This window comes from Myxocyprinus asiaticus, chromosome 14, assembly GCF_019703515.2.
Source record: "Myxocyprinus asiaticus isolate MX2 ecotype Aquarium Trade chromosome 14, UBuf_Myxa_2, whole genome shotgun sequence".
NCBI classification, from domain to species: Eukaryota; Metazoa; Chordata; class Actinopteri; order Cypriniformes; family Catostomidae; genus Myxocyprinus; species Myxocyprinus asiaticus.
Genome location: NC_059357.1, coordinates 29,315,182 through 29,332,461, shown reverse-complemented (window position 1 = coordinate 29,332,461; position 17,280 = coordinate 29,315,182). Strand labels below are relative to the sequence as shown.

The window sequence follows — 17,280 nt, the reverse complement described above, 5'->3', positions numbered from 1 at the left end:
ACTTATGTGATTTTTAGAGCTTCAAAATTTTGGCACCCATTCAGCTACATTGTATCGACCAAAAGAGCTGAAATTTTCTAAATATTTTCAGTTGTGTTCTGCTGAAGAAGGAAAGTCATACACATCCAGGATGGCCAGAGGATGAGTAAATGATGAGAGAATGTTCATTTTGGGGTGAAATATTCCTATAATTCTTTCTTCTGGACAAATCTACAAGGTATTAAAGTATCAGATGGTGCCATAAGAAAGAATCCACTATGACAAACAACTGCGTGAAAGTCAGTGTAATATAAATACTTTTGAATCCATTGAGAAGCACACATATGAAACAAAATGAGATTGATTTTTCTACCCCACATGTTCAGTAAAGGCAATGTAAATTCAAGACACAAATTACACATTATGTTACTCCACATGAAATTTAAGGCATGAAGTTATGCTCACATACATCTCAAGTCTTTCACCATGTGACTTGGTTTAAATCCAAAAATAAAATAAAAAACAGAAGCCAACTTCCCTCCTCCTAACCTGGCACTGAGACTGGGGTTCAGAAACAGGCTTCATTTACTATGTTCATGTACAAAGTGCTTTGGAAATACAATTTAACAACCTCACTTCCCACCATTAAGCATGAACGGTGAGCCAATTAGAATTTTAGTACACTTACACGTTGCTCTCCGCACTTTAAAACCCTTTGCTTAGACCACAATCATTAGGTTGGCCACAAATATATTCATTCAAAACAATAACAAACAACATATTTTGTAGAATCTTGTCATTCTGAAGGACAACCAGCAGAACAACAGACCAAAATCTGGTTTCCATTTCTAACAGAGGAAATTTGGCTATTGAGCAGTTATTATCGGAAAGAATGGAATGTTCAGACAGTTCCCAGGAAACTGAGTCATTACATAAACATATGATCCGCTCACTACTACCATGTATGAGGATCATTTATACCAATCAGCCACAACATTAAAACCACCTGCCTAATATCATGCAAGTCCCCCTTGTGCCACCAAAACAGCTCTGACCTGTCGAGGCATGGATTCCACAAGACCTCTGAAGGTGTTCTGTGGTATCTGGCACCAAGACGTTAGCAGCAGATCTTTTAAGTCCTGTAAGTTGCAAGGTGGGGCCTCCATGGATCGGACTTGTAGGTCCAGCACGTCCCATAGATGCTCAATCAGATTGAGATCTGGGGAATTTGGAGGCCAAGTCAACACCTTGAACTTTTTGTCATGTTCCTCAAACCATTCCTGAACAATTTTTGCAGTGTGGCAGGGCGCATTCTCCTGCTGAAAGAGGCCACTGCCATCAGGGAATACCGTTCCCATTAAGGGGTGTACGTAGTCTGCAACAATCTTTAGGTCGTGGTACGTGTCAAAGTAAGATCCACATGAATGCCAGGACCCAAGGTTTCCCAGCAGATCATTGCCCATTGCATCACACTGCCTCCACTGGCCTGCCTTCTTCCCATAGTGCAACCTGCTGCCATCTCTTCCTCAGGTAAAAGACACACACTCACCTGGCCATTCACATGATCTAAAAGAAAACGTGATTCATCAGACCAGGCCACCTTCGTCCATTGCTCCATGGTCCAGTTCCGATGCTCACATGCCCATTGTAGGTGCTTTCTGCGGTGGACAGGGGTCAGCATGGGCACTCTTAGCCAGTCTGTGTGTTCTGACACCTTTCTATCATGGCCAGCATTAAGTTTTTCAGCAATTTGTGCTACAGTAGCTCTTCTGTGGGATCAGACCAGACAGGCTAGCCTTCGCTCCCCACAATGAACCTTGGGCGCCCATGACCCTGTCACCAGTTCACCGGTTGTCCTTCCTTGGGCCACTTTTGGTGGGTACTAACCACTGCAAACCGGGAACACCCCACAAGACCTGCCGTTTTGGATATGCTCTAACCCAGTCGTCTAGCCATCACAATTTGGCACTGGTCAAAGTCACTCAGATCCTTACGCTTGCCCATTTTTCCTGCTTCTAACACATGAAATCCAAGAACTGACTGTTCACTTGCTGCCTAATATATCCCACCCCTTGACAGGTGCCATTGTAATGAGATAATAAATATTATTCACTTCACCTGTCAGTGGTTTTAATGTTGTGGCTGATCAGTGTATGACAAATTAAGTCATGAAGTACAAACAAACAAACACACCAGTGAGTCATTGTGATAACCACTTTGAAGGAGTAGCCTAGATTTTAAGGTAAATGCTCATATGTAACGTTGTCGGAATTCATTTGAAATCATGAAAGCTCTGCGTTATAGGTTAGGTATACATGTAGAATAAGAAAATGTTTTTGTAAATTAAGTCACTCAATTTAGAGCATTGATTCTTATACCTAAGAATATTATACACATAAGCTAAAGATAGAAATAGACTTCTCAAAGCTCTGGGCAATAATAAAGTAATAAAAGTTAATAATCCAATAAGGGTAAATTGGTGCCTGAATGCAGTGACAATTTATTATACTACCGAAATCTTATCAGTATAAAGCAACCAATAACACAGTGTAAAAACGTGACATTAGTCGAGGGTTAGGGCAGCTACAATAAATATATAGCTTTCTTAGTTATCAACGTTAAACTGCTGTCATCTAAACACCCACTGTGCAAAGCGAAAATCTCCTTTCCTCAGAGATCTAAAAGTTCTCTTTGACGTCTACATCTGCGAAGCGTTACATCTTAAAGTTAAATGGGGGGGGGGTGCTGAAACAACTTAATTATTCATACCAAGAAAAAAAAAATCAACAATACATCATTGATACTAACATTTTAGGAATATTCCATGCTTCAAAACTTAGACAACCCTTCACAGTTTCATCATTCACAGGGATTTAATCTTCAATACAGCCCACTTTAATTACTTTTAAAATACATACAATGGCACAGTATTGATTTTTAACAGGATAAAATCTTAGTATTGTTATATCGATATACATTTTTATTTAAATAGCGTTCTGTTCTACATTTGTTACAAATTATTTGCATTGGGTCCAGCACCAGAAATGAACAATAACAATTGTTATACTGTATATTAATACAGTCTTGCAATTTTTTCCAAAAACAGTGCTACAACTACTGCCATTATTTTGAGTAGATAATAAAACTGCAACACATTAATTTCGATTACTGCACATGACAGAAACCACAATTTCCCAATAATTGACTGAGGCGGCAAAATAGAAACTAATATCTATTGACTGCTTCAGTGAACACAGGGAGGCATAGACTAACAGTTAAAAAAAAATGTATACAAACTAACTCAATATCCTCAAAGCTTTTCTGGCGTTCTTGAAAGTCAAGAGGGACATCACAACACAATGTTCTCATCAACATTCAATTACACACAGTAAATCATGGCCCACTGGCAATATGTAGCGCAACAGTAGCAGAAAAAAATTCTTTTCCCCAGAGTCTGAACATTTCAACTTCAAATATAATTCTTATGTTGTACTGTCATTTATTTTCCATGATTTTGAAGAAATACTGCAGTCATACAACAATAATAAAGACTAACAGATCACACATCACCATACAGTTATTTACCTTTATAGGACACACTGTGCATTTACATGTAAAGCCTTAGTCATAACAACACCATAGCATTTACATAATGTAGGATTTAGAAATGGAGCTTCTTCACAAACATAATTTCCCCTTGATTTGAAGCACATTATCAAAGTGTAGGAGATGTTTAGCACCTCTAAACACAAGGATAATACACAGCACCTCAACTGAGTAACAAGGTAGGCAATAGTTTACCTAGAAGAGCAATAATTCTAGTTTTTGCCCCAGTGCAGTGGAGGGGCCGGGAGAGAGATGGAAAACAAATGGGGCAATTTTAGTCATGAATCTATACTGTCGATTTTCAATGGATGGTGGTTGAAACTATTTTGCCCAAAACTATTTTGCTAAATAATTCAACTTGTCCAAACACGCAATACTTTCTATGTTTTAAGCAGTTTCCTTGTGTTGTGTCACGCAGAAGAACAACGTGCGGGCGAGTTCTGCGCTGTCACCGGGCACTGCACGATACACTGCTGCTTTCAACAACAACTGTTCGCATAAATGTGTTTATGATTATATTTGAACGCATGGCTTGCTTTTTTTTATTATTTATTTTTTATATAATGTATATTAAGAGGAATCATTACTATACTTTCTAGCATTTTATATACAAGGTTGATAGCTAACATGCCACCCGTAAAGCCTTAATATGCATTAAAGACATTATTATTAAACCCAATTGTGCAATTAAACCTTATTTCACGGAATTCCACCTGACTTGCCAAATGTCATAAATGCGAATATGTAAACACCACTGCAAATAACATTACACAGAAGCCAGAGAGCAGGAGTTCCGAAGTCACTCGATGTTGTTCTTCTTCAGTTTAAATATGCACAATTAAATTAAAAAACTAAAATATGAGCAAATGGAAATTAAAAATGTACTTACTGTGGTGAGAATGTATGTTCATGGCCGACGAAAGAAATTTTCCAGTGTGTAGAGCCGCCGGGTGCCCCGCGCCCAGGTGACCGGGAGACGGTGGTATTCTACCGGCTGCAGCGGCCGCGCCGAGTCGGTGTGACTCCATGGCCAACCCCGAGAACAGTGACGGCGGGACGTGAACAGATCTGGGGGGTCCGAAGTCTCGGCCATCCATCATCCACAATGACCAAAGTTGATCAAAGAAACAGTCCGATCGGGTAATTCCGAATGAGCCAGTCTTATTGGCTATAATGTCCCTAGATTTCTAGGCAAATCCGTGTCCTTATCCGGCATCCTGCCGACCTATAAAAACAAAACAGAACAAGAAAATAGTCTTGGATAGAGGCGGATGACTGCTAAACTAAATCCAAAATTATTTCGAACTGGAACACAAACAGTGCTGTCATGTAATGACGCAGTTTTAATCCAAACTAGTTCACTGGAAAAAGAGAGTAATCCTCTCGACGGCGTGTGGTGAGGATGCAAACGAGGTACGATACTGTAAACTGACATCAAAACGTTTAAAATTACGTGCGAAAAGTCCGTTTTAGGATAAACAGCAGTGGTAATGGCTCTCTCGTAATGTGTGAGACCGAGCAGTCGTGCAAATAGATTACGGACAGAATTATAATTGTTCGTATTTATTTATATAGAATTATAATTTACACGTAAAAGGTCAAGAACCGCCTATAATTGCTATTTAAACACCACATTTTGGTCAAGAAAGCATATAGTAGGCTATAACAACCATGCTGATTGATTCTGGGTGACTAGAACACAATATTATTTCCATGTTTTGGCTTCTCGCGACGTATTATGTTGACCTCTGCTGAAACGTTTGTATACAAACAAGATTTATGCATTATGTACAATGGACTACAGTATTCTTCTCATGACTCTATTTTAATGTCTGAACAAGCAAGTGATGAAGATAATATCCCCACCAACGAATTACCTCATTGTTTCGGTTCAGCCGTAGTTTGAGTAATATCCTGCTAAACAGTTCGATGAATTATGTATAATTAACTTTAAATAGATTGCTAGTTTACTATCATTTGTTTATTAAATGTTGTTGATTTTTCACATATACTTGGACGTATTGCCACGTTTTAAGTTAATGTTGCAGGAATTAAACACAGCATTGCATGTTTATCAGAATGACTGGCGATCTTTCCGCATCGAAACCATTAGCTTGAATAGTGCCATGAAAATGTTAAAATTACGCCGATAAATAAAAAATAACGATTACATCAAGGTTTAAATGCGCGCATGTTATGCTTCACGATGGCAACACAAACCTGACCGACAGCCACGTTTCAAACTTTCCCGTTTTCATTTCCAGTAACGAAACTTTTCCGCCCAAACGTTAAACATTCAAACCCGGTGTTCGGCGACTTACGGATAACGCACTACAAATCTAACCTTGTTAACCAAACTATTCCCCACTTTTTCTAACTAAACCAGCACATTCTTTTTTTTTCTAAACAAAAAGTGTCTCCGGTTTTGCTTTTGCTTGGTAAACATCACGTTTACTGTGTAACGGATGAGGTGCGGAATAACAGCTTTCGGCGTCTTACTTGAAATGGCGACTCAGTTTATAAAATCCAGTTTCTTCGTGAAATCCGTGAGACGGAAAATGTCTTAGACTCCATTTACAAACCATCCGTAGTTGCGCAGCGCGAAAGCACATACGGGGAAGGCCCTGCGTTCAAACCGCCGTAGCCCTCGGTAAACTCTTCTGCAATGAAACAAGCATTGTTACACAAGCTCCGCCCACATGGACACGTTCTGCAGCGAAGCATTCGATTGGTCTCTCGGAGTGTCCATCAATTCCGTGTAAACAATATGGAACAAGGAGGTTGAACTGTTTCAAGCCCCCCTCCTTCAACGATCAAAACAAGCTAAGAATGTTTGGAGGGCAGTTTCAAGGCCGCTTAAACTCGACTCATTAAAAAAGACGGATACGGACTTGTTATATAATGAACAGGCTAAAAGTGTGGAGGATAATCTCGAATTGCGATGTCGTCTAAAGCATGCATGGTATGAGTTGTAGGCCTACTACACTACTGTGAACTGGACTGCATCATATGCTGGAAGAATGTGAGGGCTGGCTGTGTGCGATTTGTGCTCAACATATTTGATTTTCTAACATATTTGACCAAAGGCTTGTCATTACTTGATGATAATTATTCAACCCCCTTGTAAGGTTTTGCACGTGTTTATTTGTTCAAAAGTTAAGGATTTCACCCCTATGTCTATACTCTTGTTTCCTTATTATATACAGTATGTATATAGTGTATATGTTTAAGTATATATGTATACAGTACTGTGTAAAAGTTTTAGGCTCTTGTGAAAAATGTTGCATAGTGAGGATGTCTTCAAAAATAATGACAAATAGTTTTCATTTATCACTTAACGTCATACAAAGTCCAGTAAACATTTAGTAAAAAAAGCTAAATCAATATTTGGTGTGACCACCTTTGCCTTTAAAACAGCACCAATTCTCCTAGGTACACCTGGACACAGTTTTTCTTGGTTGTTGGCAGATAGGATGTCCCAAGCTTCTTGGAGAATTTGCCACAGTTGTTCTATCTATTTCGGTTGTCTCAATTGCTTCTGTCTCTTGTAATCTCAGACTGACACAATGTTCAGTGGGGGGTTTGTGGGGGCCATGACATCTGTTGCAGGGCTCCCTGTTCTTCTATTCTAATCTTTTCTATTTGCAAAAGTAATGTTTGTGTGTCTAACATTTATATTTCCTATTGACACACTAAAGCTGAAGATATAAATAACCATCTTAAGACAAATGCTTTTGTGAATCATATATATATATATAATATGTTATTCATGAGGGGATAAATGGAAACAGGAAAAATAAGCCTAGCCCTAGACTAAATAGATATTCCGGGTTCCAGGCAAGTGAAGCTCAATTAAAAGCATTCTTTTGTGTGAGTGTGTGTGTGTGTGGCATAATTTTTATTATGACTTGTTACTGTTTATTGTTTATTATAACTATTTGACTTGTTAAAGTAAGGTGCTTACAATGGACGTGAATGGGGTCAGTCTATAAACTCTTTAAATACACACCGTGTAAAATAGAAATAATCAAGACTAATTAGACTTTATAGGATAAATAGGTTCTGATACAGTAAAGAAGAAAAATAGTTAATTTGGTCAACTTTCTGAGTTACCATTTACTTCAAATGCTTTTTTTATTTTTTTTATTTTTTTCAAGAGTGACATCACACATTTCTATATTTGAACTTGAACTACAAACTCCAGGCGATGCATCGATCCGTTCACGAGACCTCTTCACATTATGAGAAAAAGATGATTGCAAAAAAAAATCTGTTGCGGTTTCAAACCACCCCTGTAGTGCGCCTCTCATTGAGGCGGTTTCAAGGCATCCTTGTGAAGACAGTGGAAACGGGTCAGACAAGAGAAAGACCTGCGTGAATTCTCAGGTTTTAGAGCCTGTCTGAATTGCGACTCTTACAAAAATGACAACACTTTTGGATGGGGAAAAAAAGCACTGAGCTTAGGAGTGGCCATTTTCTCCAAAGACTCGCGAGGACAATAGCGCTGATTTGCTTTGGAAACGGTTCGTCGAGACGATGCATGACCAGCAATGCAGTCCTGAAAGGTTCATGGCTGTCTGAGGGCTAGTGTTATTAATGACCAACGGAGCGACAATAAAACGCAGACACTAAAATAAAAATGTTCGTGCTGGATTGTTGGTTAATACACACAGCCGCGCGCCTTAAAAAATCTGCATGGATTTTTAATGCATGCTCGGAAATGTCCTTTCTCCCGACCATTGTTCATGGTGACCCATCATCTCTGTTGTTAAGGTGGGTGTTGAATGCGTGGAAATAAACAACATTTTACATATATCAGAGCCTATATTTTTGTGTTTCATTTTTTCAGTGTTATTGAAATAAATGTTGTTCATCATACTGCATGTCTCATGCAATGGATGTGATGAAATAATCTAAATTATGTAAGAGTACCAAACTGATTTTATTACAAAGAATGAAACCGATAATCCACAAAAAGGCCCGGACGCTATATTTATCCGTTTTTACAGAATAGTTAGTTGTTTTAAATAGGTAAACTCTGTTAAATAGCCTTCATTTGATGCCATTTAGCAGTATTTTGTACAACACGTTTGTGCTGGAAACGGCTTGTAATTCCGTATTTGACCAACAACAGCAAAAAATCCCCAAAACACAGAATAGATCATTTCTGGTTAAAAGTGGACATGCACAATGCAGATGTAGTCATAATAAAAAAACAGAAACGTCTCATGTTTTATGGTTGGTATTTTACACATCCACCATAAGCAAAAGAAATATGAAGTTTATATAAAGAAAATGAATTACACAATTAAAAAGCATAAATATACTGGATATTGGCTAACTCAAACATTCAACTTGCAGGCTACATGACTGAGAATTTGTTTAGGTCTTAGAAATGCCCTAGACATGTACCACAAAAATAAAAAGACTTTAGATAAAAGTGCACTTGAAGTGAAAAATGATGTGGGGAATTGTCAGTTTCATCGTCCTTCATCGTCTCACGAGGTTCACAGTCAGGGTATTGAAATAAGTTGGTTACGTTCACATTTATGGGACAATTCAAGCATAAAAGCCTTTACAACTGCAAATATGTAAATTTATTTTGGCCAAAAGAGAACAAAACAATCGAATAGGCAAAGTACAGATGTAAGCCCACATACACCAGATTTTGCATGGTGTGCATAACAGGCCCTTTTCCTGAAATGTGCAAATATGTGCTATATAATGCCTCACAAGAATTTGCAAGTCATATTGGCTTGTACTTCCCATGCACAAGTAAAATCATTTTGCTTATGCCATTTAAATGGAAGGTAGTTAAGATGGCTTTGTAATTATAATGCCAACACACAGCAAATTCATGATGGGGTTAAATCATTGAAGTCACAACTTTTGTGTCTTTATTTGACAATATTCTGTTTCTCCGAAATATATTTGTAGATAAGTAAACTGACATATTGACATATTCTGGGCTCAACTTTATGTCTCTATAGTACTGAATAGACATCTGACTTTAAACGTCCATTAGTTGACTTGAAATTTGGTCTTGGAAAAAAAGCCTTCATAGTTCCACAAAAAAAAAATATATATATATATATATACCGGTCAAAAGTTTTGAAACACTTGACTGAAATGTTTTTAAAAATCTTTGATCTTAAAAATCTTGTGATCTGAAGGGGTATGCTTAAATGTTTGAAATTAGTTTTGTAGACAAAAATAGAATTGTGCCAACATATTAATTAACACTAAAATGTAATTAAAAAAAAAAAAAAAAAAAAACGTTTTTGAAATTGATGACTTGGACCAAATAATAAAGAAAAGCAGCCAATAAGTGCCCAACATAGATGGGAACTCCTTCAATACTGTTTAAAAATCATCCCAGGGTGATACCTCAAGAAGTTGGTTGAGAAAATGTCAAGAGTACATGTCTGCAAATTCTAGGCAAAGGGTGACTACTTTGAAGATGCTAAAATATGACACAGTTTTGATTTATTTTGGATTTTGTTGAGTCACAACATAATTCCCATAGTTTCATTTCTGTTATTCCATAGTTTTGATGACTTTATTATTATTCTAAAATGTGAAAAAAATTATAATAAATAATGAAGTATTTCAAAACTTTTGACCGGTAGTGTATATATAGGAACAATCTATAATTTCTAACATCTAAGTTACTGAGCTGTATTATGAATGCTGTTACAACCAACAAACATTATCTGATCACAAAAAAATATGCATGTCTTTAAAAACAATTATGATAAGGACTATGAAAAATGACGAAATGTCAATTAGTTAGGCATATTGACATTCGAATAGTGTGCCTGTTAGAGTAAAGGGGTAAAAATTGTATTTTTAGGCTTGAGCACGCTGGGAATATCTCACAATTAGAAAGGAATCGGTTTCCTAAAACAACAGACAATACTGTTTCTTTTTAGTGATCCTAACATGAACTCTTTAACATTTGCAAATCTAACCATTTTAATATTTACCCACATTTGTATTCTTGGCAAGCACTTTCTTGCCAAAGGTTGTTAAAATAAACATAATCTTATCTTATGGTAACCCAAAGCTATGGAACTATATCTATGCATCTGTGCAAGTTTAGTGAAAGGTCCATTCCATAGAATAAAGATATGATCTGCCTCCCACAGACTCTTTTGTATGAGTGAGAGAGAGAGCATGATTTGAAAAGATATACTTATGTTGATTATCTATTGACTTTTATTTCAACAATCCCAAACTGATCAGAGACCCAGTGATTTAAGCTTAAAATAATATTGGTTTTTAAAACCATAAATGACTATAATTTAATGGTTTTTAAAGAATGGGAGCAACTGTGTGTGTTCATTGTAGTTGCTAGTTGTGTAGCTTACACCTCATTCATGATCAGTCACAGTCTGAAGACTCAGTGAAAGTAACATGTGTAAAGAAAACCATCTCAAGTGATGATTTCTCTACCCTGCCTGTTACAGTGATAGTGTTTTGCTATTCCATATGAGCATCTATATGTTGTATAGTTTACATATAATGTACATGAGAGTTTGTTTTTAATTATGGCTAAACTGCTTTGGGTAAAATGTCTAAGCCCTGTCTTGTTATCTAGGGGGGGAAAAAATCATAATTAGGTGTTTAAAATAAAAAATAAAACAAATGTAGTGAGAAATAGCGCCCTCTAAAAGTTAAAGTCACACAATTTGCTGTTCATGTCTGTGGACCTCATTTCTCAAGGTCCAAAAACAGGCTGACCTTAGCAACCCATGCAATTCAACATAGGCTGCTTTTATCTAACCTTGATATTTAAACATCTGGCTAAGCTATTTTTTATTTTATAACTTATTACCCTGTAATTCATACAAGACTGCAGAGGAAATTCACCTCTGTTTCAGTAATGGTGCGACCCCTCTCTGTAAAAGTGTGATGGAAAATTAGATGCAATGCTCACATTACTAACATTGCATGTGGTATACATTTTTATTTTAGTTTATTTGGAAATATATAAGCATAAGAAAGCTGATTATATATAAAGAAATTGGTATTTCATCCACGAAATAGTGTTTATAATGAGAGTAAAAATAATGCACATTTTTAAAAATAATAGTGTGATATTCTTTGATATTTTTAATAAGGAAAAATGTTTTAGAGGACCTTTTAATATGCTGAAGTCATCTGCAACCCATTGCAATTTTGTGTGTGTGTGTGTGTTTTTGTGTGTTTTAATACATTTGTCAGATTTGCTGGCAGCTGTGCTACCAAAGAATATTTTGGGCTAGTCATTTAAGCTGAAACAGGCAGTGCAAGGGGAATGCCAGTGGGACATTTTGAGTGAGAAATTATGTAATGATTGTTTGGCTGAGCAAAACCCACAATAAGCTAAAAATGCTGTACATTTTCAAGAATCCCCATGCACAAGTAAAATGACCCTTTTAAGTTCATTTAAGTTCAGTTTAGTTTCTTAAGTTCTTTCAAGTTCAGCCTTTTCGATTCAAATGTATCCCCATAACTTCTGTTTCAGTCATATAAATGCTTTACATTGTTTCACATTGTTACGTTGTTGCCTGGGGCAAATGTAATATATTTACTGCTTTATCTAAATTTATGGAGACACAACTGCACTTTCTGGATTAAAAAATACCATGGTATAAATGACCAGTTCAAAGATCTCTTCTGAAACAGGACAATCCTTTTCTTTTTCACTTAACAGGAAAGAAATCGTCTTGTCTTTTGAATACCGCCCACTTTTTATCTTCAGCACTTGCAGGAATTAGCATTGGTGGGATATAGAATTTATTGAGCTTTATAGACCTTCATTTCTGAGGGATGCTTGGTGGAAATCCTAAGGGAATCTAGCTTTCTGCCTGCCCATGCTTTCAGTCTTACAGGCACTGACAACTCAGCACTTGACAGGCGGGTGAGACAACCTGCCACTGAGCTCACAGACCTTCCCAGGATGACGAGCCCTTCTGGGGGTTAATCTCAGTGTGGTGGCCCTCTCTCATGACAGTTTTTAATTCTCTCTGGGCACCATTCATCATGCACTGTCTGCTGTGGGCGTTTAATCAAATGTACCACGGGATATCAATTTTTCGGCCAACTCGTCCCAGACAGTGTTACGTGATCACATATAGTCATTGGTCCTTTATTCATGAGTTTGTTTGCCCTTTTGTTAGACTGCTCTCTCCCCTGTGCTGCGTTTGTCTTGGAGTGACAAGAGAACAACCGTTCGACTGCTCATTGTAGCGCTAAATTGAAAAAAAGTCAAAATATGACAATATTCAGTAACACTTTACAATAAGGTTCCATTTGTTAACATTAGTGAACAACATTATTTAAAGGGATAGTTCACCCAAAAATGAAAATTCTCTCATCATTTACTCACTCTCATGCCATCCCAGATGTGTATGACTTTCTTTCTTCTGCTGAACACAAACAATGATTTTTAGAAGAAAATTTCAGCTCTGTATGTCCCCACAATGCAAGTGAATGGTGACCAAAAATTTGAAGCTCCAAAAAGCACATAAAGGCTACATAAAAGTAATCCATAAGACTCCAGTGGTTAAATCCATATTTTCAGAAACGATATGATGTGGGTGTGAGAAACAGATCAGTATTTAAGTCAGTCATTAAGTCAGTATTTAAGTTTTTACTATCAGTCTCCACTTTCACTTTTTCACCTTTTATTTTTGGTGATTCTCATTCTTCGTGCATATTGCCACCTACTGGGCAGGGAGATGAATTTATAGTAAAAAAGGACTTAAATATTGATCTGTTTCTCACCCGCACATATCATATATCTTCTGAAAATATGGATTTAACCACTGGAGTCATATGGGTTACTTTTATGCGGTCTGTATATGCTTTTTGGAGCTTCAAAGTTTTGCTTACTATGCAATTGCGTTGTATGGACGTACAGAGCTGAAATATTCTTCTAAAAACCATTGTTTGTGTTCAGCAAATGGGATGGCTTATATGAAGAGAGAATTTTCATTTTTGGGTGAACAATCCCTTTAACATACTGTAAACTAACAGTGAACAATACTTTTACAGCATTTATTAATCTTGGTTAATGTTAATTTCAACAGATAGTAATACATTTTTAAAATCAAAGGTTTTATATGTTGACATTAGTTAATGCACTGTGAATTTACATGAACAAACAATGAACAATTGTATTTTTATTAACTAACATTAACAAAGGTTAATAAATGCTGGAAAAAATATTGTTTATTGTTAGTTCATGATAACTAATGCATTAACGAATGTTAATGAATGGAACCTTATTGTAAAGTGTTACCCAATATTCTTATCATCTAAAAACAAATAAATCTTATTACCCTTATTTGTTAAAATATAATCCAGTCACATTTTTGAGAAATAACTTTGAGAATAATATACAGATGAAGACTGTAAAAACATATGTAACGTACTGTCAATAAGCAGAAAGATATTCATCTGCAACTTAGAAAATAATTCAGAACTTTGCAGTTTTCTACCAAATATTCCTTAGTTTCTACTTTCCAGTTTTTAATACAGGGACTACCGCAAATCCATTTGTAAAACCCTAATCTGCCTCTGGAAAGGCACATTGTGAATAAGAATGTTGTTGCAGCTCAAATATTTCCAGTGAAATCCAATCAGGGACTTAACACAAAGCTTCTATCAGCCTCAGAGGGGAGAGAGCTTTCAGGAAATTAAACTTATTTCAATGAAAAATTAAACGCAGTTCAAATCAGGGGTATGACATTTTTTTATTAACTCTGACTTTGTAGTAGCCTGGGTTCATCATAAACTAGCAGAGTACCGCAGTAGTCGAGATGCAGACATGTCAGTCATTAAGAGAACTGGGCAGCTCACATCATCAGCTCCTCCCCAATGACCCAGTACGCCTGACCTCCTTTGAACTTCTTACTCTCTTTTTCTGCCAGCTTCTACTGACTTCTGGTCCTCAAGTGTCAGCCTGAATATCATTTTTTTGCCAGAGCAGAAGTCCATCATCTCCCCTTGAGCTTTGGAAGTTCATATACCCATTGCAGAATCTGTAAGATTTTGATCATTCTTAAAAATAAGAGTGATCACATATTTGACACAACAGATACATAATACATTCAACAAGACAAAATGATAACTGAATTTATGGATGTTGTCTTTTAATAATTTGTACGTGATGGCGAAAGCTTGAATGAAAAGGTATGGGACTTTTTTCCAATAGAGACAAACAAACAGAATTTCAAATCAATACAAAAAAGGCAACACAATTTAGCTAGCCTCTTATAAAACACTTTATTTTAAGAAAGGAAACGTCTTTGAACCAATTTAGTAACTCATTCCATACTTATTTATACAATATAAATGACTGATATACATCAATAACCTATAATCTGTGTACACAAAACTTATTTTCCTATTAAAACCATGGTTAGGTTTAGGGTTTGGGTTAGGTGTTATGCTCAGTAAAAATTATAATAACATTGTCAATTTGCTCTACAAGTCGTACACTTTTGGACAAGCCAACTTGTACATTTCCTAATGATTTTGCCTTCTTGTACCATTATTATGACTTGTCATGAGGCTGAGTTGGAGTAAATTTAGCATCTCTCTCTTTTATGACTGCCATAATCCACCATTCTTTATTTTTTCCACTTATGGAAAAATATGGAAACATTATAGTGGCCCTAAATCCCTCACTTCCAAATATTCAAGCATGACACTAGATCTTGGTGATTTAATCACGCCATCTTCTACTGTTAAAAATCTTGGAGTGATTTTTGATTCTGCACTGTTATTAAATTCACGTTAGTACGACTGTGAAAACTGCATTTTTCCATCTTCGTAACATCTCTCGCATTCTCTCCTCTTTAAGCCTCAAGGATGCTGAAACTGTCATTCATGCCTTTGTTAAGGCTGGATTACTGTAATATAAAATAATTTTATTTAAAATAAAATAAAAAATAAATGCACATTACTCCAATACTTCAGCACCTACACTGGCTGCCTATCATTCAGCATATACAGTATAAGATCCTAATTCTCTCTTACAAAGCCCTTAATAATCTCACACCTCAATATCTATTGAGCTACTCCAGGTTTCCCCTAGTACTTTCTCTGAGGTCCTCTGATGCTGGCTTTTTGGCTGTCCCAAAATTTAGACTAGCTTCAATGGGTGCTAGGTGGCTGCCCCTAGACTTTGAATTCGCTCAAATCTCAGGGCTGCACCTTTTCTGTCTGATTTCAAAAAACTGCTCAAGCATATATTTTTTGGTGTTATTTTTTTAAAGATTAATTTCACTTGCTGTTTTTTATTTTATTTAATTTTTTTATATATTTCTATAAAGCGACCTTGGGTTTTTGAAAGGCGCTATATAAATAAAATAAATACAATTATAAATAAATTACATCATAATGATTGTGCTTTCAGTAGAATTTACCTTGAGGATGAACAAAAAATTGTCCACATTAGTAAACTTTTTATTTTATTGCCAAAAATATGAAGCTGAACCCACAACTCTTTCAAGGCATTTATAGCCATCTGTATTTGCAGTTAGTCATTTTATGAGACTAGGTTTTTATAAAGTGGTTATTACTGATAGCATATTTTCTGCTGTAATATTGACTGCAGACAATAATTCTCATGAGATTCAGCACATCTGCAATACATTCACCTAGAAGTTGACACAAAATCAAATACATCAAACAAAAGGATTTCTATTGTATGTGATTGATGACATGAAGTAAAACGAGAGCAAATTAGCAATATGGAGTCCAGTAACAAAGCAGAAAATCACAGTCATTTGTCCTTCTTCTCTGAATCAATAGACATACAATGGATTCTGAAAATGAGTGTTTTTTTTCACCGCTTGTTTGTCACAGCTCCTATAATGCGCAATACCCCCTTTTCCCTTTTATTGGACTTCTGATGACTACGTGACTACTGCTATCTGATTCACACTTTCTTTGCATCCCATGCTGCTTATTTTAGGGTCTCATCTCAGTGCATTCCCTTGTTCAACCACAGACATTGCCAATAGTTTTTTTTGTTTTTTTTCCTGTACAGTCACAAGTTCTTTAATGTTTAGTGTACGAAGCTAGCAGTGGCATGCGAGACATTTACCAAACAATGATATTTGGGAATATGTGAGGTTAAAGCGGTTTAAAGGTTGTACATGTTGTGTTTCTAATCAAACTGAATTGCAAACTGCAAAGTATAGCTAGTCTAGAAGGTGCAGAAACATGCAACTGTAACTCATAATGTAAGCCAAAACAAGACATGTCCAAACTTCGATAAGCAGCCAGTATTTAGAGCATAAATCATGTAGGCAGCTACTTTTTCCTTGGAAAATGGTCCTCTTTCTTCAGAATTGTGAATCTGCCTGTTCTGTTGTTCCCTTGATTTCCCTTGCATTTTGATTTTGTGTACTTTTCATTATATTCTCTTTGGAAACACTGGTAATCTGCCATTGTTACCTTAAGGAACTATTTCTACCTGATCTAACCCTTAAAAAATGTTTGTTGGTGTAACCTAATGTATTCAGGTTGATGACAAGTGATGTTAAATAATGTTTTTGACTTGAATAAAGCCAATTAATTCTGATGTTACCACATTAAGCACATTTTACATTTACATTTCTTTTCAGTACAGCAGCTGTTTAAAAGTAACAAGATTTGCACACACTTTTTGGCCATTAACACAGATAAACAAAACCA

The 17,280-nt window shown here is 36.3% G+C and overlaps 1 protein-coding gene across 7 annotated transcripts in view; it reads right to left on the bottom strand.

Annotated features, from left to right (window-relative positions):
- LOC127451374 (trinucleotide repeat-containing gene 18 protein-like) overlaps positions 1-6,266 on the bottom strand; it is a 107,654-nt gene extending 101,388 nt beyond the window's left edge. For 6 of the 7 annotated variants that reach the window (XR_007899098.1, XM_051716026.1, XM_051716028.1 and 3 more), the window contains exons 1-2: positions 6,085-6,263; positions 4,475-4,810 (exon numbers count right to left, since the gene is read on the bottom strand). Coding sequence is in view for 6 of the 7 variants with exons in the window: in XM_051716026.1 (XP_051571986.1) it covers positions 4,475-4,685 (211 nt within the window). In the remaining variant the exon portion in view is untranslated. Of the gene's footprint in view, positions 1-4,474; positions 4,811-6,084 lie in introns of all 7 variants that reach the window. The other variant, XM_051716031.1, reaches the window with a different exon arrangement.
- Positions 6,267-17,280: the final 11,014 nt, after the last annotated feature.